General features: G+C 41.9%; 1 protein-coding gene across 15 annotated transcripts in view; it reads right to left on the bottom strand.

Moving 5' to 3' along the window:
* The window catches only part of TENM1 (teneurin transmembrane protein 1), a 1,376,511-nt gene that overhangs the window by 18,340 nt on the left and 1,333,744 nt on the right, over window positions 1-24,427 (bottom strand). For all 15 annotated transcript variants that reach the window (XM_065556633.1, XM_065556629.1, XM_065556628.1 and 12 more), the window contains 4 exons: window positions 23,440-23,806; window positions 21,216-21,726; window positions 14,919-15,091; window positions 13,190-13,425 (listed from right to left, as the gene is read on the bottom strand). In XM_065556633.1, the coding sequence (XP_065412705.1) occupies window positions 13,190-13,425; window positions 14,919-15,091; window positions 21,216-21,726; window positions 23,440-23,806 (1,287 nt within the window). The remainder of the gene's footprint in view (window positions 1-13,189; window positions 13,426-14,918; window positions 15,092-21,215; window positions 21,727-23,439; window positions 23,807-24,427) is intronic.

Raw genomic sequence — 24,427 nt, 5'->3', positions numbered from 1 at the left:
TACTTACAGGGTTTTAAGGAAAGTGAATCCAGAAAATGAAGAGAGCGAGACGTTTCAGTGTAAAGTGTCTGCTAGTCACAGTGTTCAGGGCTGTATTGTTCACACTTACTCTTGCTGATTCTTTGTTGAAATAGCAGTGGCTTTGTGTAACACCAGCTTGTCCCCACCAAAGCACTTCCACCACCATAGTGTATTGCAGTATGCAGGGCTGGCGCTTCCATTTAGGCGACCTAGGCAGTCGCCTAGGACGCCAGGATTTGGGGGGGCGGCAATTCGGCAGCGGGGGGTCCTTCCGCGCTTCGGGTCTTCGGTGGCAATTCTGCGGCAGGTCCTTCACTCACTCTGGGACCTGTGGCCGAAGTGCCCCGAAGACCGGGAGCGCGGAAGGACCCCCCCCCCCCGATGCAGAATTGCCGACGACGACCGGGAGTGCAGAAGGACCCCCGCCTAGGGCGCCAAAAAGCCTGGCACCACTCCTGGCAGTATGGCTTGCCTTGTAATAAGCAATCTGCCACCTGCAAGGCAAGACCCAAGCATGCTACAGCTGAACAGCCACTCTGGCTGTGGCAGACTGATGTTATCCAGGGCAACTGCAACAGCTGATAAACTCAATTAAATGTATACAAACAGAAAATCTCCTCAGGAAAACTTTTTGTGAGGTTATTAGCAATTGCTTTGAAATCTAAAATTAGCACGTACCATTAGCTTCCCTTGACACAACTAAATCTTTTACACCTATCCTGTTTCAAATTTCAGCACATTAGGATTTGCTTTATGTAAAAACCTCCTACTCTAACACCCTAACATTTCCTTTCATCTCTCTGTTCTTATCTTGTCCCAAGTCCCCCTCCTTTCTTCATCTTTCTTCTTCCTATGGGTTGACTTCCTGACTCCATGCAAGCAAAGACGTGAAGCTGAGCTGGCTCTATATATTAACACAGACATTCTGCTTCTCCTAACCTCCATTAATATTGATAGCATAGTTACTACTCCGAAGCTGCCGATGTTAAGGTACACACGAAAGTAGTACAAAAAATGGAACAGATATGTTAGCAGACACACACTCTCCACTCACATCCATAAACTTTGGCACGTCGGATCAGGGAAGCAGACGATAAGGGAGTGAAGGAAGAAAAAGCTGACCGATAGTGGCAATTGATCCAGAAGAATCAAATAGTTCCACTGTCCGGCCACACCGGAAGAAAGACCGGAGGCAATGGATGGGGTTTAATTAGGCCGCAATTTTATTCACTTAAAATATCTGGGGGTACACAGCATTAAATTATACAGTGTAGGTCATCATGCTTTTTTTAATCATTTCCACATAATCCCCAACCTGACCCCAGCCATCCTCCCCTCTAAAAGGATTAAGGGGCCTAGAAAAGGCTCCCCCTTGTACTAGACACAGGAGCTCCAAACCACCCTTGCTCAGCACCCTTAAGGGATGCTTTCCTTTACATCCTTTTCCAATCCATTTTATCCAATAACAATATCCCTTTCATACCGAGTACCTGCACTGGCCATCTGACACAAGTTTTATGAACTAAGATGTGACATTATAACCTAACTCCCCTGCCCCAAGCAGGGGAAGGTGAAAAATCCCAGCCCACTTCAGCCAATCTGGCGTTGAGGGAAAAAATCCTTCCCAGCCCCATAGGGAAAAGGGGAAACTAGTGTAATGACCACAGTGGGTCATGGAGGAACCCGGTGCTTTTTCAGAATCTATGAGTGGAAAGGTGGAGTCTGCCAGCCCATTCTTCAGGACTGCATGGGATATTAATAGCCCCCATCCTTCTGGCCAGCCGCTGAGGCAATGACACCCCTCCCCGGCACCCCTTCTCCCGTCCAGCTGTTTCCTGCTTCTTCTCACTCCATACAGGTGAACTTTCCCCCTTCCGTCATATTTGCTAGCAGTTGCAGGGGAAGCCCTTTAAGGAGCAACAACTCTTTTTCTTCCAGTCAGCCAGGCATAAAGTTGCAGTGGGCACGGTTAGATGGTATAGGCCTAAAAAGTCAAAAATGTTAACATAATCCAGTTGCTGTCTACCATTAAACAATGTTAGACAAGGTTTGGTATACCTCTGTATAGCTCGGTATACCTAAAAAGTCAAAAATGTTAACATAATTCAGTTGCTGTCCACCATTAAACAATGTTAGACAAGGTTCAGGGTTTGGTATACCTCTGTATAGCTCGGTATACCTTAGCTGGCTTACCACCATGGCAAATACACCATTAAAATTCCTTTGAACCTTTGATTAAAGCTACAGAAAAAGAAGGAAAACAGTAAAAGCATTTAAAATGTAAAGTATTGAATAAGGTTTTCATTTTAACAACATCCTTTGTTCCCTTTTCCCTTTACCTTGAGAGAGTTTTTAGAAGGAAAACCCCACTTGTCTGACAGTCTCTTAAATGGTATTTCAAGATGGTAATAACTGTCCCTTTTGTGGAAAAGAGACATTATTAGCTGCTATGGGGTGGGGTTGTTATTGCTGTTGTTGTTAAAGTCGGATCCCATTTCCCAAGAAGACAAAACAAGACAAACACACACAGAAAGGGGGGGAAAAAAGAACAGCGAAGAGAGAAAAAGCAGCTTGTGTCTCGGGTGTTGACTTTCACTTGCAGCCTTGCTGCTGGAAAAACACAGGCACAAAATATGACCTTATCAGCCACTTCAAGACCTGGCAAAATTGTCCCAGGATCGTGCTGTTTAGGGTATTGCTTTTAGTTACCTCTTTCTGGTCACAGACTTACAGCAGTGTTTCAAAAATACGCAGTCATGGCTAGCTAAGCCAGACTCTTATTAGACAGAAGGAAAAGGAGAGAGAGAGATAGAAAAGAGAAGAAACTAAGATAGGGAAGGAAAAGGACACATGGAGGGAGGAGACAAATCCCAGATAGAGTTCGAGATCTAGCCAAAATTGGCAGAGGTGGTAATGTCATCTGGCTCCCTTCCTCTGGCCCAGTTTGGTCAGCCCATCTTTCAGGATTAGGATGACGAAGGACCTGGATCCTAGGAGATGGTGGGGGTGGCAGCTAGGGTAGTGAAGCTCACGCCAATAGCCATTTCCACCCCCAAAAGTCTCTTTCTTTAAGAACCCCAAGAGGGAGTGAATGAGGAATAGCCCATCCTCTCATTTTTTTGTCCACCAATTAGGCCTAATTTTTGACACACCAATTTTGGTTCCACACTTTTCTTGTTTACCAAGAATGATCTTAACATAATTCTTGTATTATATCAGGAGGCCTTTTTATCTCCCTTTTGTACCTTTTCCCATCAATATTTTTGTTCTAGGTTATTGTGGCATCATTGCATAGTCTGTTCCTCATTAGCGTTCACAGATGTCAACAATAGCAATGAATAGTGCCAGCATTTTTCTGTACACCAGCTGTCTCGATGCACTATATCCATGGCCTGCAACACTCCTGCTACTCTAGCTTCAAGTGTCTTCTGAGCAGAGAGGAGACTAATCATACTATGTCGTGTCAAAATTTGTGGACAAATAGGTTAAATTAAGAAAGCAATTCCAATCCTGTGAGGTCCAAATGAAAATTTGAACCCAAATCTCTGGCAATGAAATGCATCTTCTCCTTTCTTCCCTCACCTATCTCCTTAAATTTTTCAGTCACCAAAGACAATCATTATTACCATTATGTTCAGTTTTAATTAGAGATGTACAATTATCAACTATAATCTAGGGAACCATAAAAGAGATTGTTTATTGACTTGTTTCTTTAAACTACCAGTGCTCAATGCTTGCATTAATTTATTTTGAACAACAAATTGTGATATAACTTCTCACAGCAGGGATGATGTCACATTGTGTGTTTGTACAATGCCCAGCACGAAGGAGCCCTGGTCCTAATTGTGGCCTGTGAGCACAGCTCTAAAATAAATGTTAAATAGTACTAGCCCAAGCTGTGGTTCACACATTGTGTGAGTGATTAAAAGGAACATCTTTTCTGTCTTTAGATACAAATTGTTTGGAAACCTAGAAGAAGCAGGTGTTCATTCTTCAACTGTCTTTCCCGTGGTTTTATATACATACATCTCTAAATTTAACAGTGTTCATTTACTACAGCTGTAAAATACCTACATACTTCAGTAGATGGCTGTAACTATTACAATTTATGTTCTAATGATACTTAAAGAGCCTAAGTAAAAAGTGATTTTCAGTTCAACTACATTTGTTGGTATATTTGTGTGATGGACATTTCTTAGTAAATTTACTTTCCCTGAAACCAGGATTGGTAATAAAACACATTGAAAAGAAAGCAGAGGATAAATCCTGACTAATATTCTTTTACCATCTATGTATAAATTTAATGTTCTCCTTGTTATTAATATAATGATTGTAGGGCAATCTAAATTCAGACATGACCCAATGAATAAGAATCAAAAACAGACCAGAAAAGGGATGAGGCATATGCACATCTTGCTGATTTCGTAGAATTCAGGGTTTTATTTCTGTTTTTGTTTTTTATTTTATAATTCACTTCTCAGAAGTGCAAAGCAGAACTGGGTTTTTAGAAGGGATTGCAGAATTATGAGCCTCATTTCTAAGCCAACACAAAAATGTTGATTTGAAATCACAGTGGTTTTGCTTAAAGATGGTTTCTGAAGCCTATGAACAACTGAGTAATAAGCTAGTGAGGAAAGTGAATTAGGATATTCCAATATCCAGCACAAGTCAAATGTTTGCTTACAAACTTTGCCTACATTATGACTTTCCTATGCCAATAAGGAGGAATTGGCTATCAAAGAACCAGATCTTCAGCGGATGCAAATTGGTGTTGTTCCACTGACTTCAATTCTCAGACCTAATGCTTACCAAAAATGTGTAAACTAGTCTGCAGGTATGTGTACATTCTTGTCTGTTCAGTGAAGCCAAACCAATTAACGACACCTGAGGACCTCACCCAATAACTGTAAAGTAACTAGTTAGAGGACTGGTAATATTATGGAAAAAATATTTGTTAACCAGCATAACAAACATATCTGTTCAAGCCCATATCCTCAAAACTTCTGACTTGAGTTTTAGACAGCAAGGGTTTTTTTAAGTGCAAATAAGTGAGACTAGCCAGGCATCTAATTTTCAATTTTGTAGACAGTCACTTGTAAAAAATGGATTGTATCCAGTTCTGAGTGCCCTCTACGTTATGCAAAAGAAAGGAGTAAGCAGCACCGAATTCTAATTGATATATTACTATGCATCATGCTCATTGGTCTTAACAGCAGCCTTTGCTTCATTTTCAGAAGTCAATTAAAATAGAATTTTAATCAATTGATTAAAAAAAGAAGGCTTGCTAGATTAAAATTCATGTTAAAATGCCTATTTGTATGTAGATTTATTATTAATATAAAGACTGTACACACACATACGGACTGTTTTGCATATTTGGTGAAGGCAGTAGGTCAGAGCATACTACACTTAAAAAAAGTTATGTTTAATTTCAGAGTTATCCACCTGATTGGTGTGTTGGGTCCCTGTTTGGACCCTCCTACAGCATTCAAGTTACTAATGTGCTAGATCCTCTTCTCTGTTCCATTTCTGGGAAGAAGAATTCTTACCATGCAGTCTTGCCACTTTTTAAAAACATAACTTTTATACCTTTCTTCAAGGCCTGCTGATAGCATGGGTAAGCTGTCTCTCCTCTAAGGATGAATTAACAATCCTCTGGGGTGGGGGGTCACATGCCTTTGTGCTGCCTATTAATGGGGACTGGGAATTAAGGGCATCAGAAAGTCCTAGAGAAGAAGAAGTCTACTACTTTTATAACCTGGCCTCTTTATCCTACTCCCTAGTTGTCTGCTTTTAAATTTATTTCCCTATCAGTCAAACTCATTTGTATTGGTTGCTTCAATGCACTGAATACTTTACTTTACAATGCATTGACTACTTTAACCACATCAGTGCTAAATTTTAAGTGAAATAATTTGACCTGAATTCCCCCCTTCATTCTCAAAACTTTTGGCTTGGGCACCTGCTTTTTTATTGAATTTTGAGGACTCCTGCAAGTCTATTCATCTCCAGTGAGAATCAGCCTAATCCCTGGGGCCTCCTCTTACTCATAGTCTCAAAATTCAGCATCATACTCTCATACTCCCACATCACAGGCTTTCCAGGGCATGATTTAGCTATTTTAGGACTTTGTGCACTGACTATCAATTGTTTAGTAGCTTTATTTTCAAAATGTGACCCAATATGAACTAAGGCAAAAGTGTCACTTTTTTTGATTTGTATTCTAGCCCTCAACTGATGTAATTTTTTTGTAATTGTACCCAAATAAAAGTTTTCAAAGATTTGTCAACAATAAGCCCTAAATACATTTAATTTATTTAGTCTATTGGCGTCACGGTTTTTATTTGATTTTTTTTTGATGATGCTATACAGTAACTCCTCACTTAAAGTCCTCCCGGTTAACGTTGTTACGTTGCTGATCAATTAGAGAACATGCGCCTTTAAAGTTGTGCAATGCTCCCTTATAATGTTGTTTGGCAGCTGCCTGCTTTGTCCACTGCTTGCAGAAAGAGCAGTCTGTTGGAGCTACCTGGTGGGGGCTTGGAACCAGGATGGACCGGCAGCTCCCCCCTCAGCTCCCCGTTCCCCTAAATTCCCTGTGCAGCAGCTGCTCAGCAGGCTATCAATTGCCGGCAGTTCAGCTGTCCCTCCCCCCACTGCCATGTGCTGCTCCTTGGTAGGGTGACCAGATCACCCAAGGGGAGGGGGGCGGGGCAAAAAACACAAAACAAAAACCCTTCCTCCACAAGTGCTGGAGAGAGGCCCCGGAGATGCAGGGGAAGCGCGGGGCCGGGGTGAGTGAGAGTCCGGCCTGGCCCCGAGCAGGTAGGACTCAGTAGGGCGGTAGGGAGAGTAGGGGGGCGGCCCGCGGGGCCAGGCGGTGGCTGTTCTCCCCCCTCTGGGCAGCAGGACTCAGGAGCAGCTGCTGCTGCAGCTCCCACTGCCGCGGGGGGAGGAAGCGGCTGATGGCCAAGCTCGGCAGCTGCGGCTCTGGCGCCTGGGCCCGAACCCCCCGAGTCCGGGCCTGCTGCGGGGACCCAGCAGCGCGCACGCTGCGCCCAGCCCCTGGCCAGTCACGTCTGGGCTGCTGCCCAGCTGGTGCAATCCCGTGGCAGCCCCAGAGTGGGGGCAGCAGGCCACAACCCCTCCATCCCGCTTGGGTCCCGCAGTGGAATGAACGGGCCTGGGTTGCCGATGCCTCCGCCCCGGGGCTGCCGCAGGATTGCACCAGCTGGGCAGCAGCCCAGACGTGACTGGCCAGGGGCTGGGCCCAGCGTGCGCGCTGCTGGGTCCCCGCAGCAGGCCCAGGCTCGGGGGGTTCGGGCCCGGGCGCCAGAGCTGCAGCCGCCGAGCTTGGCCATCGGCCGCTTCCTCCCCCCGCGGCAGTGGGAGCTGCAGCAGCGGCTGCTCCCGAGTCCCGCTGCCCGGGGGGAAGAACAGCCGCCGCCTGGCCCCGCCGGCCGCCCCCCTCCTCTCCTTAGCACCCGACTGAGTCCTGCCTGCTCGGGGCCAGGCCGGACTCTCACTCACCCCGGCCCCGCGCTTCCCCTGCATCTCCGGGGCCTCCCTCCTGCGCTTGTGGAGGGAGGAGGAATGGTGAGCCCGGGGAAGAGGCGGGGATTCGGGGAGGGAGCCAATGGGGGGAGGAGGCGGCGGAGTCGGGGCGGGGGGGGGGGAGCGTGAGCACTTCCGGGCTCTGGAGCATTTCCTTGTTTGTCCAGTGTCCCGACCGCACATCAGTTGGGATGTGGGACAAACAAGGAAATATCGGGACAGTCCCGATAAAATCGGGACGTCTGGTCACCCTACTCCTTGGAGCCTCCTGCTTGCTGTGCGAGGTGAGAGGGGGGCTAATGTCAGGGTATCACCCTCCCCCCAGCTCCTGCCCCCCACTCACCCCATCTCCATAGAGCGGGGGAGGACACGGCAGGGCTTAGGACAGAGGGAGATTGCTGGCAGCTGATCTACTTAAAAGGGCAATGTACTTAGAGTGGGGTCAGTGTACTTAAAGGGGCAATGCACATCTCTCTCTCTCTCACAGGGTGTATCTCTCTGTCTGCCATGCTGTTTCCCCTCCCTCCATTCATGCTGCCTTGTAGAGTGTGAGGCTACATTAACAATGTGTTAACCCTTGAGGGCTCAGCCGAGTACTAGTTCATCATTTAGCAGTAAGGCATTCCCTGGGAGATATCCACTCTCTGACTTCACCACCTTAACCAAGCTTCACAATCATCATTGCTGTGTACAGTATTAAATTGTTTGTTTAAAATTTATACTGTGTGTGTATATATAATATAGTCTTTTGTCTGGTGAAAAAAATTTCCCTGGAACCGAACCCCCACCTAGTTACATTAATTTTTATGCGGAAATTGGATTCACTTAATATCATTTCACTTGAAGTCGCATTTTTCAGGAATATAACTACAATATTAAGCGAGGAGTTGCTGTACTGTTTTTTCTTTTCAAAGGGCCTAGTTACCTAGCAGGATGCAGCTCTCTGTGAAAACCAAATCTGCACTGATAATCTGACTGTGGGTCTAATTGCACTGTTCCTCATAATTCCCTACATCTCCCTGACTCTTCCTTCTCCATCACCACCAAATTCAAACTTTTGTCTTCAGTGTCAAAGCCCGACACAACTCCACTATGCTATATATTAGACTTGTGGCCCTATGCCCACTTTATCAACAATACCAGCTTAGATACTCAGTTTGTCCCTTTCTCTTAGAAGTATCCCTGATCCTATTCACATGCATGGAATATCTTCTCTTCTCTTGCCCACCAAGCCATCACATGCTCCTCATTTAAGTCCTTCCAGAAAGCTCACCTCTTCCAGGATGCTCACAAGAAGTGACTCATTGCTAGCCACTCTCATAGCTTTAGTATTTTTTGTTTATAAAAGGTGTGAGAGGGGAAAATAACCAACCAAAAATCCTAACCCAAGCCCCAAAATGTACTGGCACCTATGCTCAGTGACCATGTGAGCTCCCTTGTTCAAGAAACAAAATCTCAGATGAACTTGGCATGAAAGGATTCAACTTTAAAGGGGAAAAAAGTCTTTACCTTACACTTCAGAAGACCGAGCAAAAATACGCTTCTCCCATTTGTATTTAAAATGATCATTTAATCTAGAAAAACATAATTAAGCTCTAATTGCCCCCTTCCCTGGGAATATTCTCATGGAGATTTCTCCCCTAGCATTCTGGTAAGAGTGGAGGAATGAGGTCTCCTGCAGGTTAGATCCATAAATCCTGCTGACACCTTGAGATCTGCACAGAGGAGCTGTGCCTTAACCGCATCTCTGGCTCTATGGCAGTGGTGTTCCAATAGAGCAGGAACACCTCTAGCCTAGGCTTCCCAAAGAACCCTCTCTCAAAGGGGAATTCCATTGTGGAGCGGGAATGGGGGTGGACATTGAGAAATAATATAGGTAGAATAATATTCTTTGCCAAATCCTGTTTTTATCTCATCCAGTCCTCTCCCAGTATGTCCATTGTTTGTCCTCCAACTTCATGTAGCTATCGATGGTATCTAGGGGAGAAGAAGACTCTTCCATATAGGCAGTTGAGATGCCTTTCTGAGCCAGAGAGGGGATCCATGTGTGGATGGTCTCTGTGGTGTGACATCCCAAGAGTACAATCAGGCTCTTTTTAGTTTACCACAATAATGATACTATTGTGACATGGCTGGATTTTTTTTTTGGAGGGGTGGAGCTTCCATGACAGTATGTCAAGTGAGTAATGGACTGTAGATTCTCCTACTGAACAGAACAATGAATGGACTAGCGGTTTCATGCTGTTTCAACTCAGCACTTGATCTATGGATGCTTTAGTTTGCTTGTAATTTTTAAATAAATAGACATATTTCATTTCTTATCAGGGCCGGCTCCAGCTTTTTTGCTGCCCTAAGTGGCAAAGCGGGGGAAAAAAAAAAAAGATAAAGCCGATCAACAGCACTTCAGCGGCAGCTCAATCGCGCCGCTTCATTCTTCTGCGGCAATTTGGTGGCGGGTCCTTCGTTCGCTCCTTCTCTTCCTCTTCAGCGGCACTTCGGTGGCAGCTCAAAGAGGAAGAGAGGGACTGAGGGACTCGCCGCCGAATCGCTGCCAAAGACCCAGACGTGCCGCCCCTTTCCATTGGCCGCCCCAAGCACCTGCTTCTTTCACTGGTGCCTGGAGCCAGCCCTGGTTCTTAAGCATATTTCACTCCTCTAGGACCCACTTGTGAACCTCCTCCTTTTTTGGCATGTGCTATTGAGGAAAACAAAGGTGCAAATGAAAATGAGTTAAAAGAACATGGAATGAAAAATTCCAATGGAAAATTTAAGGTGAATATCAGAAAAATATTGGGCATGATGAAGCACCTGAACATAAGGCAATATGAGGCAGAATAGATGATCAGATGCACCTTTGACATTTATCACTTTTATGATTCAATGCACTTAAATATGTGTTTTGCAGTTATTTAAGCACAGTTTGAAAGACTTATGCAGAAATGAACCAATTGTTGAATTGCACGTTGAAGGCCGTTTGAGCCACCCATTCATTCCTACAACATGCATATTTGCCAATACAGTACAGTAAGTCCTCACTTAACGTTGTAGTTATGTTCCTGAAAAATGCAACCATAAGTGAAATGATGTTAAACGAATCCAATTTTCCCATAAGATTTAATGTAAATGCGGGGGGTTAGGTTCCAAGGAAATTTTTTTTGGGCAGACAACAGGCATTATATACTGTACAGTACTGTACTGTACTGTGGTTGGCAGATGCCCCTGGCTTACCCCACACAGGTACAGCCCGCTGCAGGCAAGGATGCTAGGAAGCACCTTGCGCAGCAGCAGTGGCAGCTTCTCCCCAGAAGAACAGGCACCGACTTTGCTGGGGGATGCTCCAGACTCGCCTCTTCCCGTCCCACCTCTTCCGACCCCCACTCCACCTCCTCTACAGAGCATGCTGCGTCCCCCCTCCCTCCCAGTGCTTCCCTGGTGCTTAGGATTTTCTGGTAGGGAGGGGGAGGAGCAGAGATGCAGCGCTTCCCTGCTCCTCCCCCTCCCTGCCAGAAAGTCCTAAGTGCTGCCAAACAGCTGTTTGGCAGTGGGGGAAGTGCTGGGAGGGAGGGGGAGGAGGTGAAGAAGAGGAACTTGTACAATGCTCCCTTGTAAAGTCGCTGCTCTTCCACAAAATCCTACAAGCAGTGGACAGAGCAGGCAGCCAAACAACGTTATCATAGAATCATAGAATATCAGGGTTGAAAGGGACCTCAGGAGGTCATCTAAACCCCCTGCTCAAAGCAGGACCAATCCCCAACTAAATCATCCCAGCCAGGGCTTTGCCAAGCCTGACCTTAAAAACCTCTAAGGAAGGAGATTCCACCACCTCCCTAGGTAACCCATTCCAGTGCTTCACCACCCTCCTAGTGAAAAAGTTTTTCCTAATATCCAACCTAAACCTCCCCACTGCAACTTGAGACCATTACTCCTTGTCATCTGCTACCACTGAGAACAGTCTAGATCTGTCCTCTCTGGAACCCCCTTTCAGGTAGGTGAAAGCAGCTATCAAATCCCCCTTCATTCTTCTCGTCTGCAGACTAAATAATCCCAGTTCCCTCAGCCTCTCCTCATAAATCATGTGCTTCAGCTGCCTAATCATTTTTGTTGCCATCCGCTGGACTCTTTCCAATTTTTATAATTATAAGGGAGCATTGCATAACTTTAAACGAGCACGTTCCCTAATGGAGCAGTGACGTAACTTCGAAACAATGTTAAGTGGGAGGACGTTAACTGAGGAGTTACTGTATATTAGAGAACCGTTCAACAACTTTCCCGGTCATAACTAAAATGAGAAGAGGTGACCTGGACAATCTGAGGAAATGCAAGGGAAACCAAACGAGGCTTTGTCCCATATGCAAGGTATTTGTGAGGAAATTATGATTCAGTGGTCTGAAAGGCATTTGGTCTGACAGTTTGTTTCATAACAGATAGGTGCTATGTCATGATAACCACACTCTGATCACTGGTTGGGTTCATGATTCACTAATAATTCCCTGTCTTTTTGTTCTGTATTTGTACAGGCCTGAGCCTAATGGTTCATGGCTAGGGATCCTAGATGCTACAGTCATACAAATAATAAGCAATAAGAATATAACAATTAAATACTTAACAACTAAGTGAATGTGTGCATACATTATCCAAGTTTAAAAATGGAGATTAAACTGAATAAATTCACACATTTTGCTGAGAAAAAAAATCACGTAGGACTGACAACCAAGATGCATCCTTGAAATATTTGATTGCATACATTCACGGTTTAAATTGGCATAATCTAAGATAATACATACCTATGCACCCCCCATTGTTGCTAATCATTACTTTGAATATTAAATATTCCCACTCATTTTACAGGTGTTTCAAGCAGTGTTTGTGTCAAAAATATAACTGATTTCTTAAAGGACCTTTTTTTTTTAAACAAGTTAACAGTTGCTTTGGGTCTTACTGTTAATCAAATGCTGAATGTGACCATCTGTCATTATCATCTGTGAATTCTCAGGAAGGAAAACACAAACCAAGGATGCAATGTTAAAAATGATTGTTTATTAGGACCAGATTGTGACCTGGCTAATGCACTCGTGCAGAGGAATGAGGGATGCAAGTTGTGTCGTCGATACCACAAGGAGAGAGAGAAAACAGCACCATAGAGGCATAGCTTTGACTTGTCTTAATCTCCCCCCTTCTGCCAGATATACTGGCAAGTACAGTTCAGCAGTGCACCACTGGAAGTAATCTGCCCAGGTACAACACTGATTACCTCGAGCCAGAACAAGAAGGGAAGTCAGAACGCAAAGACTCACTATCTGCTACGGGGGAAGAGTAACTACACATTGCCCCTTGCCCCGGGCTTTTGCCACAAATCATAATTTAACCCTCAGTTGAAAAGAAAAAAAAACGCAATTATATCTGGAAGTCAAGTTTAACAACTAAAATTAAAAAACAATGGATCAGAATCCCCGTGAACTTGGGAGAAACCATTTGTGTTTGAAATCTGTGGTTAAGGCCTAGCTCTAAAATATACTCTTCATAACGATTTTTATAAAGAAATACATTTCAACAAGATTTAATTCAGTTGTCTTCAAAAGAAATGCTGCACACTTTACAAAAGAGGACTCCTTACCCGTAACCTTCTCTCAAATGCTGAGATATTGCCTTTGGTCTGCTCCTTCCTTTGCCTCCATTCTATGAGGTTTGAATTATGCTCTCCTGGTAATGAGATATTGCACTTTCCCAAAGTGGGGTTAACAACGCCTGCAAGAATGTGGGGCTCTGTGTTTAGAGTGATCTCCATTCCGCTGGCAAATGTGACCCTCAGCGAACCATCCGGGCTGACCCGATAGATATTCTGCGTGTTGTCTATCAATAAAACAAGATGGGGAAAGTTCAGTTCTCCAGCTTTATGAAACAAATGTTAGATGTGCAAGGGTATGTTTGTCCATGGTTTATAGGCAGCTGTATATATACCAACTTCGGTATACGTTTGTAACCTAGAGGCTGCAGGTCTTCAGATATGTAAACACATTTTCAGTAAATTTAGGCCTTATTATTTTCATATTGGAGGCATCCTACATCCTGAATAAAGGTCATCTGCCTTCAGATCATAGGCTTTTAAAAAAGTGAATTCATCAGGTTGGCTTTTTGGCCACTGACAGTATGCTGATGATTAGTCTGTTGGGATCAATATGCCACTAATATAGTAAAGCATAACCCTTAAATGAACTTAACAAAGAACTGAGGTTGAGTCTGACAATTATTTTTTTAACTATCTAGGATAAGAACCTCTCCCCCGACTCTGTCCTCTTTACGCCACATAAAAGGGCTGAAAAGCCCTATTTCTGGTTGTGGGACGATTTCCCTGGTGCAGGTGCTGTGGAAATCAGTGATAAGGCTGCCTTCTGAGGACCCCCTCCACAAGCCCTGGCATAGGGAGCATGTCGGGGTGCAGCTGGTGGCAGGAAGGGATGTGTTAGTGGTGAGACCAGAACATGAAATGCTGTGAAGAATCTAGGCAGTGCTGCAGCCCACAGGGCACCCAATGGAAGCTGCCATAGGCTCAGATAGGCTTCAAGTATAGTTAAAATTATGCCGAAGGCCTCGGAGCAGCCCTGGATTGGGACAATGCTAAGGTGGTTTAAAGTCACCTTAAGTCTTCCTGCTCCAGGCTGTGAATTCTGTGCTGCACCTCTCAGGGTACATCTACCCTGGAGCTGGAAGGTGTAATTTCCAGCTCAATGAGACATACATACGCTAGCTTTTATTGAGCTTGCACACTAAAAATAGAGTGTAGCTGCAATAGCTTGAGCACCTGTCTATTCAGAATCTGGGTATTCATGACCTACCTACATGCACTCAGCAGCTGATATGGGTCATATTTTGTTGTCATTCCTATAAGAACCACTGCTAGAAGGTGGCATTGCCAGGAATGAATTCCCTGCATCAGCCACTGACAGCATTTCCATGTTACAGTGTCAATATGGCAAGTCAATCTTTTGCGTGGTATTTCTTAGAATGACAAAACTAATTGCATTAAAGGCAATTCTTACCACTTTCATATTGAGATACTAAATGGTGTTACTCATAAAGTCTAGAGATAGCAGAGGTTTCAAAAAACAGAGTGAACCCACTGACCCCTGAATACACTCATAGTTGGAAGTACACCCACCAATGGTCCATTTCTAGTAGTTACTTGGGTAGTATAATAAAACAGGAACTAGAAATTTGTATTGAAGTCAGGAGGAAAACAATCAGACAAAGTAAGGTGATTTTTTTGGGCAAACTGATAAAAATGCAAGTAGCTATAATTTCAAATTTAATAACTATGGCGAAAGAAACAGAGATGCTTTAAATACCTTGTTTTAAAGTGTATATAGTAGAGGTAGCTGAGAAGTTTGTAGCTGTGATCACATTTTCTCTGTTTGAAGATTCAAGTTCTACTCTTGTTAGTTTTTCAACATCACTGTGGAAACTGCTGACCTCGCCAGTTGGAAATGTTGCATTAGTCAGGTGGCCTTCAAGGTCATACCTGAGAAAACAGAAGATTCAAATGTTACAGAACTTTGGAGAGGATCAATATAAATTTGTATGTGCTCCTACGAGCAAATATGGTGCAAGTTTAAATAATGCTGACTGCCAACACTGCATAATAAATAAAAAGGGAAATTGTTTACTTTAATTAATTGTTAAATGTTGTGTTAATTCTTCTACTTTTGAATTCTTTATCTCTGATTTGAGCTATATTTTTTAGTACTTCTGGATAAAATAGGTAATAGGTCACGTTAGTGTAAAACCACTGTCTGAATCACCTGTATCACGTTAAGTTGCAATATATACAATCCGTGGTGATTTAAACTTACTTTGATGTGATATAGCAAAGCTGCCACTAGAGGTCACTCTGCATTCAGATAACTAACAATGACATTTTCTAATATTTGAATCAAATTAATCCTAGTTCTTAGATATTGCAAAATACAAACATAATATTTTGTTGCTTAATTTTAAATATTTAATATGTATGATGAAAAATTAAAAAAACCCTACAGTTATAAGTAAATACATAGGATCCAATTCGTAATGGTTATGTTGCCTGCTTGGTACTTACTTAGATGAGTATTTCCCATGGGATTTTTTGAGTAAGAACTACTCATCATGACACAGGGCAGTAGTAACTGGACCTAAACATTTTAGATAACCCATATTTCATAAGTGCTGAGTGAATTATTTTATTTCAGGGAACATTATGTATATTCAAATCAGCCCACATTATGAAAAAGTGAGTAATACACAGACCTGGAACAACGTCTACAAATATGTTTGTACTCTTAACCAAGGTGACCTTCTGGACAGTAGTAAAGCAGGGCTGACCCGAGGTCTCAATTAAACTGGTCTCTTTGAAGGCTCTCTTTTGTGGTTTTATTAATATTGTTACTACTTAAGAAAATGTGATTTTTTTTTCAAAATTAAAATGAATTCATATCTCATCACTACAAGTTGTTACATAATAAGGCCTAGTCTTATAGCTCCCACTGATGTGAATACTTCTGACCCATCCAAGTGGACACATTGAAATTACAGGTCTACTTACTTGAGTTAGGACTAGTCATGTGAGTAAAGGCATATTTCTGAATAGTTAGATTATAATATTTTAAAGTCTTTCTCCCCATATCTACAAAACACTATGAGGCCAGATCTCTGCTAGTGTGTCAAATGGTGTAGTCCCATTGACTTCAATGGAGCCATTCCATTTTACAGCAGCAATCTGGCCATGGTCTTTGTTTGGCAGCATTGCTGTAGTACAAAAGACTAAATTAGCAAAACAGTGTCCATGTGGCCCTAGAAGTATTTGTGCATAAAATGAGGGAAGAAGTTTGGATTCCCCATAAAAAGAAAGAAGAGAAAAATACAGCAGATGTTCTTTTCAGATGAAAACATGTTTCAGACATAACTGCTGAACAACTTGCTTTTTTGCCAAATTAATTCATCAAATGCTAGAAATATTATAGTTATCTCTCTCTGTTTTTCTACTCCACTCATATAGATTATGAACACTTACATACATTCCATCCCCCATACTGCTTGTATGGAAATCGACCAGCTTCCACAGCTGCTGGTTAACCTGACTAATTCAAATCACTATTGTTCATCATTAGAAAAGTCTCCATTAAAGTTGGTCAATCATATTTCATTTCCTGCCTGATGGAACAGATGCGAGAGGCTAGCTGGAGCATTCAGATTGCCTATTTTTTATTGCCCCTTTATTGGAACTCATTTGAGAATAAAATTTAGGGTCTGATTCTGCCACCTTAATGATGGCATATGATGGTATACATAACTCCCTACGCAGCTGTGCTGATGAAAATGGGACTAGAGGAAAATATGCTACTCAGGGTCAGTGTAGATGTGGACATGAATGATTATACATTTATCAATAAGGGCCAGATTGCAGAACCCTTGCACTGATGAACATGTATCCACGTGAGTAGTCTCACTGAAGTTAATGGAACTACTCACATAAGTGAGAGTTCACCAATCTGAGTAAAGATTCCACAATCTGGCCATAAGGAGATCTTTTCAGTCTCCTCCTAAAAAACTCCTGAAGACCAGATTCTGCCACCATTATTCATGATGAGTAGTAAGGTACCATGAGTACCATACTTGGGATCAATGGGAATCATTGCAGACCACAATACGGTAAGAGTGTCAGAATCAGGACCTATTAATGTTAATTTAGGACTCAGTTACACAACCTTCACTCAGGTCAGTGACCATTTAATCTTGCAAGTAATCCCACTGATTTCAGTGGAACTACTCACATGAGGAAGTGCTCACCAATGAATGAGATGCACAATGGAGCATGTACATTCAAAGCTCATTTTCATTTCTATATACTGTATATAGTTAAGGATAAGAATAAACAAATATAATGGTTTAAAGGGAACCTTTTCCGATATGTGGGTTTTTTTGTCCTAGTTTTTAACTGAGGCCCCTAACAAAAATCTCTCCCCTTTCATGGCTTTAATGATACAATATTAAAAAAAAAGATGACTGGAAATTGTACATTAGCTGCAATTTTATGCAAGCGTTCTTTCAGCACTTCCATTTAATCAGATAATAGTAGATGGGTGACAAGTGCTTTTGTAGGTGGTTTTCCTCCCTCTTCATAATTTCGCTCAGCGAGGGAAACTGACATACAGGTAGATGTTCTGAGCTATTCATTATCTTTGCTCGTATTCCAATGTATGTATGATACATGTTGTTAAACAAACTCATCCCTATTTCAGCTTGACAGTGTCGTGGTTTGAACTTTTAGATTTGAATGCAAATCTGGTTTAAAAAGGAAACACGATTTCAAGCAATTTCATTTGAAAGTTGTTCATATATTAATTCTCCTGGCCCCAACCCTATCTTTATGCAGGATTCAGCAGCAATTCAGATGCATCTAACCCTTTCAAAACATCTAATTTTCAAAGTGAAAATCAAGGTGCTTGGAATGCAGAAAGTATCCTGACCTATCTAGAAAATACTGTCTGAGTAAACAGTAAACAGGGACTATCTTATCTTGTAAACCCCTCAGAGAAGGAGGGCTCGATTCCATCCTGAAAACCTGTGCTATCAACTATCGTGCTAATTACTGTGCGTTGTCCCACTGACTGTAAATGTGTATGTTATATTTCATCTGTCATGGGATTAGTCACAGCAGTAGTAATTATTCTCGGAAGAAAAGCATTAGGGCTCTAATGTAAACACCACTGGAAGTTACAAGTAGTCATTGAAATCAATGGGGCTGTTCGGTATTTTTAGTATTACTCCTGGCCATAAGGGTTTGCAGGGTAGGACCCTAATACTGTACCCCATTGGAAACACAAATTATAATGCTTCACTTGGAACACATATAATTATTACAGGTGAATCATTGATAGAAACATTAGTCATACTTAGAAGGATGACTTAAAATATTTGACAAAAATATTTATGGCAGTATTGAATTTTTTATTTTTTATCTTCTTCTTATTTTGTAATGGGAATAAGTAAATTCCACTGGATGATCATAGAGGAAAAAAATAGAGTGAGAGAATAACAAATAGATGGCTTCTCCTCTCTTCCCCTTTTCACCACAGTGAAATCATATTCTAGAATGAGTGATGACAGTAAGTTTCATCACCTGGAGTTGAAACAATGAAAGTATGAAGAAATGTTTAATTTAGCAAAACTTCCTAATGCTAGTCATACATGTCATATTCATTTAGAATGTGCTCTTTTGAATCTCTTGTTGTCAGACAATGTTATACCCCGTCAAGACACAGGTGTCTCCAAGTGACGAAGTCTGTCTTACATCCAATGGGGAGCACTTATGAGAAGACTGAACTCTTCAGAAATAATGTTACCATAAAGCTTGAGTTATGCTTGAACAAATGACTTGCCAGAGAGCAACAGACTTAGGCAATAATTCCATTAAAGTATTTTGAACCGAATGTCCTGTATACATTTCAGTGGAATGGGGTAAAAATAGCCAGTGAAACCTGCCAAGAGACACATACTTAAAAATAATCAGCTCTTGAAAGGTTATCCACTACTCAAATGAAAGATAAAGCCTTGGTAATTATTTTAAGAAGTAATAGACATGACCTGGAACTATTATGAAATCTTTTTGAAAAAGTGATTGACCAATGGCTTAGATCCTGATCCCATAGTCCTAATGTATTGAAATGGCACAAAGAAGTTAAAAATGAAATATAATACACATTGTTGTAGATCACTGAATTCAATTATTCATGAAACACATAAATATGCTTAATCTACAACTAAAGCTCTTAGAATAGGGGAAAACATTGTCAGATCACTGTCACAACAGCACCCGGGACACAGTGAGCACTCTGGATTAATTTGGAGAGCATTATTTTAGTCCATTATAGTTGAAATTTCTATCAGTAAAATTCCTGAGATCAAAAGTTGGACTAGGAAGAACATATATGGTACTGTTTTCCAGCACACCATCAAAAATGTACACATCTCCATTTTAGTGGGCTTATGCCAAGCCTTTTAATCTGTCTATGACAGAATTATAGAGGCCAGGATGAGAAAAAATCTTAGATATCCAATCACAACCTATGTAACGAGCAGCAGTTTTTCTCTGCATCAATCCCACTCAGACTTTATATAACATATTTCTGGAGCCCTCTAATGATCGTACCTCAACTATCTTGCTAAGCAGTTTTGGTTATTACCTAATTCTCACTGTATTTTTTGCTTATATCTAATCTGATTATTTCCACTTTTAGTCTTGGACCATAATTCATTCTTTTCACACTGTCCAACAAAGAAAACATTCCTTAACCTTCCTTCCTATTAGCACCTCTGAAATATCACAGTGTTAATATGCATAAGTTAATCAATCACTTTTCGTATCCTTAACCAGCAACACTAAAATCAATTGGTAAAAAATAAGGAATCCTGAAGTGTCACACATCCCTTGAAGCAAACATGAACCTTTTCTTAGGTGCAACCTCCCTCTGGGATGCCATGCAGTTAGTCTGAATGTTCAATAGCTCCTATATCCCCACTGCTTGACTGACACCTTTTACCATCCTTTCTTGCTCTTTGGAAGTCCTTTCAAGTTTATATTTAGCATCCACCACTCCTCAGGCCTTTCTCCTGGACTCCCTTGCTAATTATTATATATCCTCTTTTCCTACTATTGAAAACTTTTCCATCTTTCTCTATCTCTGTACTTTCATTCCTTTAAGATCCCCAACTTTATTTCCTCTTGCAGCACTCTCTCCAAGTTTAAGTCAAGTGTTCTGCTAACACTATTTCTCCCTTCTTACCTTCTTCCCCAAGGCAAATTTCCTGCTCCATTTCATCACCTGCATCTTCACCTGTTCAACCACCTTCTGCTAACTTCCTGAGTAACAAAGCTACTGCCACAGCCTCTATTCTTATTTGTAGTCTCAACCACACTGATCAACTCAATTAAATGCAATCCAAGATGCAAAAAGGTCTCTCTCCAAAGTTTTTTATGGACCCTCCTCATTCCCTCAGTTGGTTTCTAGACTAGAGCTCTCTCTCTCTCCGTTCCTCCAGCTGCTGTCTAACCAAAGTCACAAACATACCTTACAGACAGCAGGGGTTTTAAACAGGGCTGGCTCCAGGCACCAGTTTAACAAGCAGGTGCTTGGGGCGGCCAAGGGAGAGGGGCAGCACCTGCGGCAATTTGGGGGCGGCAGGTCCCTCACTCCCTTTAGGAGCGAAGGACCTGCCGCTGAACTGCCGCCGCCGATTGCAGCTTTTTTTTTCCAATTGCCGCTGCCGGTCGCAGCTTTTTTTTTTTTTGCTTGGGGCGGCAGAAATGCTGGAGCCGGCCCTGGTTTTAAATAACAAAGGGCAAACGAAGTATAATTTCAAGTACTTTTTGTAACACTTAATATGTACTAAGTATGGTGCTTTCACATACAGCAGGCTTTGACACTTAAGAATTAATACTGCTGTGTAGTGTATAAGCTTATGCAACAGCTCTACATGTCTTGTCTCGTGCCGAGTTATTGGAACTGTTGTTATTAGAAATGGCTTGAAAAAATACAATTTTCATTCCAAATAGCATGCTTTATGAGACTTCAGAGTAAAGAAAAAGATGTTTAAAATTAGGAACTTACTCATAAACTGTTGTCCATCCATTCTCATTACTTTTGGTTGCTAGAAGACCTGTGTTGCCAGGATATGTCATCAGGGCTAAGCTGTAGCTTTGAGCATATACCTTTTTCAGAACACCATTGCTGCTTATTGTTAGCCAATACACCTGGCCTCCAGGCACCACTAGCCACAGAGGCAACCCACTAGCATCTCTGCGAATATGAACTGAATTCCCATTGCTGTTAGTGATTGTGGCAATGTCTCCTTCTCCATTGTATGTGAAATTGTAAATATAGTCTCTCGTTATCAGATTAAGTGTGTGAAGATGGGTCCCATTGGTGGTAAACTGATACAATTCCTGGTCTGCTGGGGATGCAATCTCATAAATATTCATGTCACTGAGATGAGCCTTGTTTCGACTGACTGCACGGATGCGAATATTGCCAAGATCTGCTATGTACAGTGTGTCATCAGGAGAGACTGCTAGAGAAGAAGGTGCTTTCAGCTTTGCATCTTTGGCATATCCACCATCACCTGGAAAAGAAATATAATCCATAATCTCTGTGTTTACCTTTTCACAGTGTGAGACATCACACTCTGCCTCCAGAATCTTTGATAAGAGTTAGTGAACCAATTTTTCTTCAATGAATTTAAAATCCATTATCTAAAATGGTGTAATTCTGAATCAGCATCACTGAAGATTAACAATAAGATACAATTATCTCAGTTACACCAATTTTGCTAAATCCAAAAGCCTGCTGCTGGGAAAACTATTACATTGTAAGATGCGAAAGCATAAAATAATGACAACTGAAGATTCTCTCCTCACTTCTTTCCCACTGTCATATAGTCAAAGTACAATAATTCCATAAATAAAATATCCACTCATAAAATAAATAGCAGTAATTTGGATACAATTACAAATGCAGATTATTTTATATTAAAAAAACCCAACAACAACAAAAAAACCCAACCCAACAACCAGCCTGTAATAAACTGTAGTACAGAACGAATGAGAAATATCAACCATGCCCCCTTCCCAGCCAGCACTGGCTACTATCAGGACTGGACTGCACTGCATATCTCTTCCTCCAGACTTTTCAGCCAGGAGGTCACTGCAGCCTAAGGAGTGCTGGCAGAATCTCCATTGTTGTCCTTTACTAATTGAATATGGTCATACGGAGTGGAGACTTCGGAGGTCAATCTCCCCTATATTTGAACCTGATGTCACTTAGAGGTGTACTTGGTGCTTTCATTACTACTGCAGTGTGACGTGTCAGTGAACCAAACCTGTGGCCCATAGGTGTTTGATTTTTCTCTCTCCATATCACAGATGCAAACAACGCTTTTTGGTCATTAACAAACCTCTGGCACCAAGGAGGGGTGTTAATTCCATTGTCCTGGCCGAATTCCAATCTGTGTAATTATAGCCAGCCTATTGACAATTCCCCCCTGTAGTATTATAATTAGATACAGTAACTCTGCTTTCTTATCTAAAATGTTGTGCTGAGTTGCTCTGCACTGTTAAACTGCTACCAAGTTTCCTGCCAGAGGTGACTGCATTGGAGTGGTAGATGAAGCCTGAAATAAATGAGTGCATTCTCCTCTCCCAGAGCATTTATGAAGGAGGTAGTCATAATTTGGCTCCCAGTATTCTGGTGTGTGAAGGAGGGAGCAGCTTGCGTTGCCAGAAGTGTTGACTGGCACACACAGCATGTGTTGTGCCAGAGGGGTGCTGGCTACACCACTTAAAATGTGCAGCAAGAGGCAACTTTTTAACATCCTCTGTGGTTCAGGTTTAGAGGAGGCATAAAATAGGGTTTTACATTCTATGTGAAGCACTTTGGGACACTTGATAAAAAGGGCTATGTGGACTCCAAGTAATTAGCACTGAAAGTAAATCCCAAGCTCTGATGGAGGATGGTGATATCTGAAAATGGATAGACAAAACTGACATATAAAGGTAGGCTCAGAGTGAATTTAGATTTGTGCGTAACAATCTGCTTCAAAACAGGGTAGATAAAGCCCACCCGGAGGCTCCTTCAGTGCCTACGGTGGAAAGATACACATTTATTTTCTGCTTAATTAAATGAATTCAAAAAGATTTGCCAAATTGTTACAGAATTTTTTAGCTTCTCAAGGAAAAAGAACCACTAAACAGTTTTTGTTCTTGCAGATACTGTAACCCAAACCAAGACTACGGGCTCTCAACAAAATAGGGAAGGGAAATGATTAGCTTCTGCTCACCTGAGAAACAGTCACAATTGGGGTCAATCTTGCAGTCACAATCTGTTGGGGCTCCAGCAATTATGGAGATCTCACCATTGGTTGTAACTTGCTGTATGCGGTTTATCTTTCTTTCATCTGTCTCAGCAATGTACAGTGTCCCACTGTGAGATACACTGATTGCTCTAGCTGATTCCAGGGTTGAATGGATTGCAACCTTGCTGACCAAGAAATGATCCATGCCTGGTACCTGGCAGTGAATAGGGCGACCCGCAATAATTCGCACACGCTTAGTTTCAGAAATCTGCAGCACAATGTTATTGTCCAGTACATACAATGAGTTGTCTATAGGGTTGACGGCGAGGTCTGTTGGCCACTCTAACCGCACCTGCAAAAAGAAGACTAGATTTGATTAAGTGGCTTTTTTCTCCCTCAATACCACTTTCCATAAAAGTCTTCTGATGGATGCAAAAAAAGAAAAAAAGAAAGAAAGAAAATGAATTGGCAATGTTTTCTGCATTACGATGAGTGGTTGATCTTTATCCATTTTTATTATAATGTTCATTGTGATTAACTCATGTGGTAGTTAACACCCACAAAACGTGTAATTACTGCTTTTTAAAAAGAGAAGCAAGTGACGGGTACAACCCTCAAAATAGTATTAGGGAATATACTCCATTTAAATAACTATAGGGGACTCAGTTATACACATGCTTTTAAACTGTGCTCATCACCATGGTATCTGGGCACCCGGTGGTCTTTGGATGTCATTGGTGTTCCATTATATTACAACTTCAAGCTTGTTTGTCTGGCTCTTGAAAAAATTTCAGCAAAGCATTTTCAAATGGTTGGATCATTTCTAGCATTAATGTGGAAGAAATGCTTATTTCTATTATAAGTTAGCATCATCTGAAGTTTAAATGTACTACTTGCACAAGCCCATTTAGGTGGGAACATAATAATACATATGCATTCATGCAAATAAAAACACACATAATTCATGTCATGC

This window comes from Chrysemys picta, chromosome 9, assembly GCF_011386835.1.
Source record: "Chrysemys picta bellii isolate R12L10 chromosome 9, ASM1138683v2, whole genome shotgun sequence".
Taxonomy (NCBI): Eukaryota; Metazoa; Chordata; order Testudines; family Emydidae; genus Chrysemys; species Chrysemys picta.
Note: the sequence above shows the minus strand (reverse complement) of the source record. Positions and strands in the feature narration are given on the sequence as shown.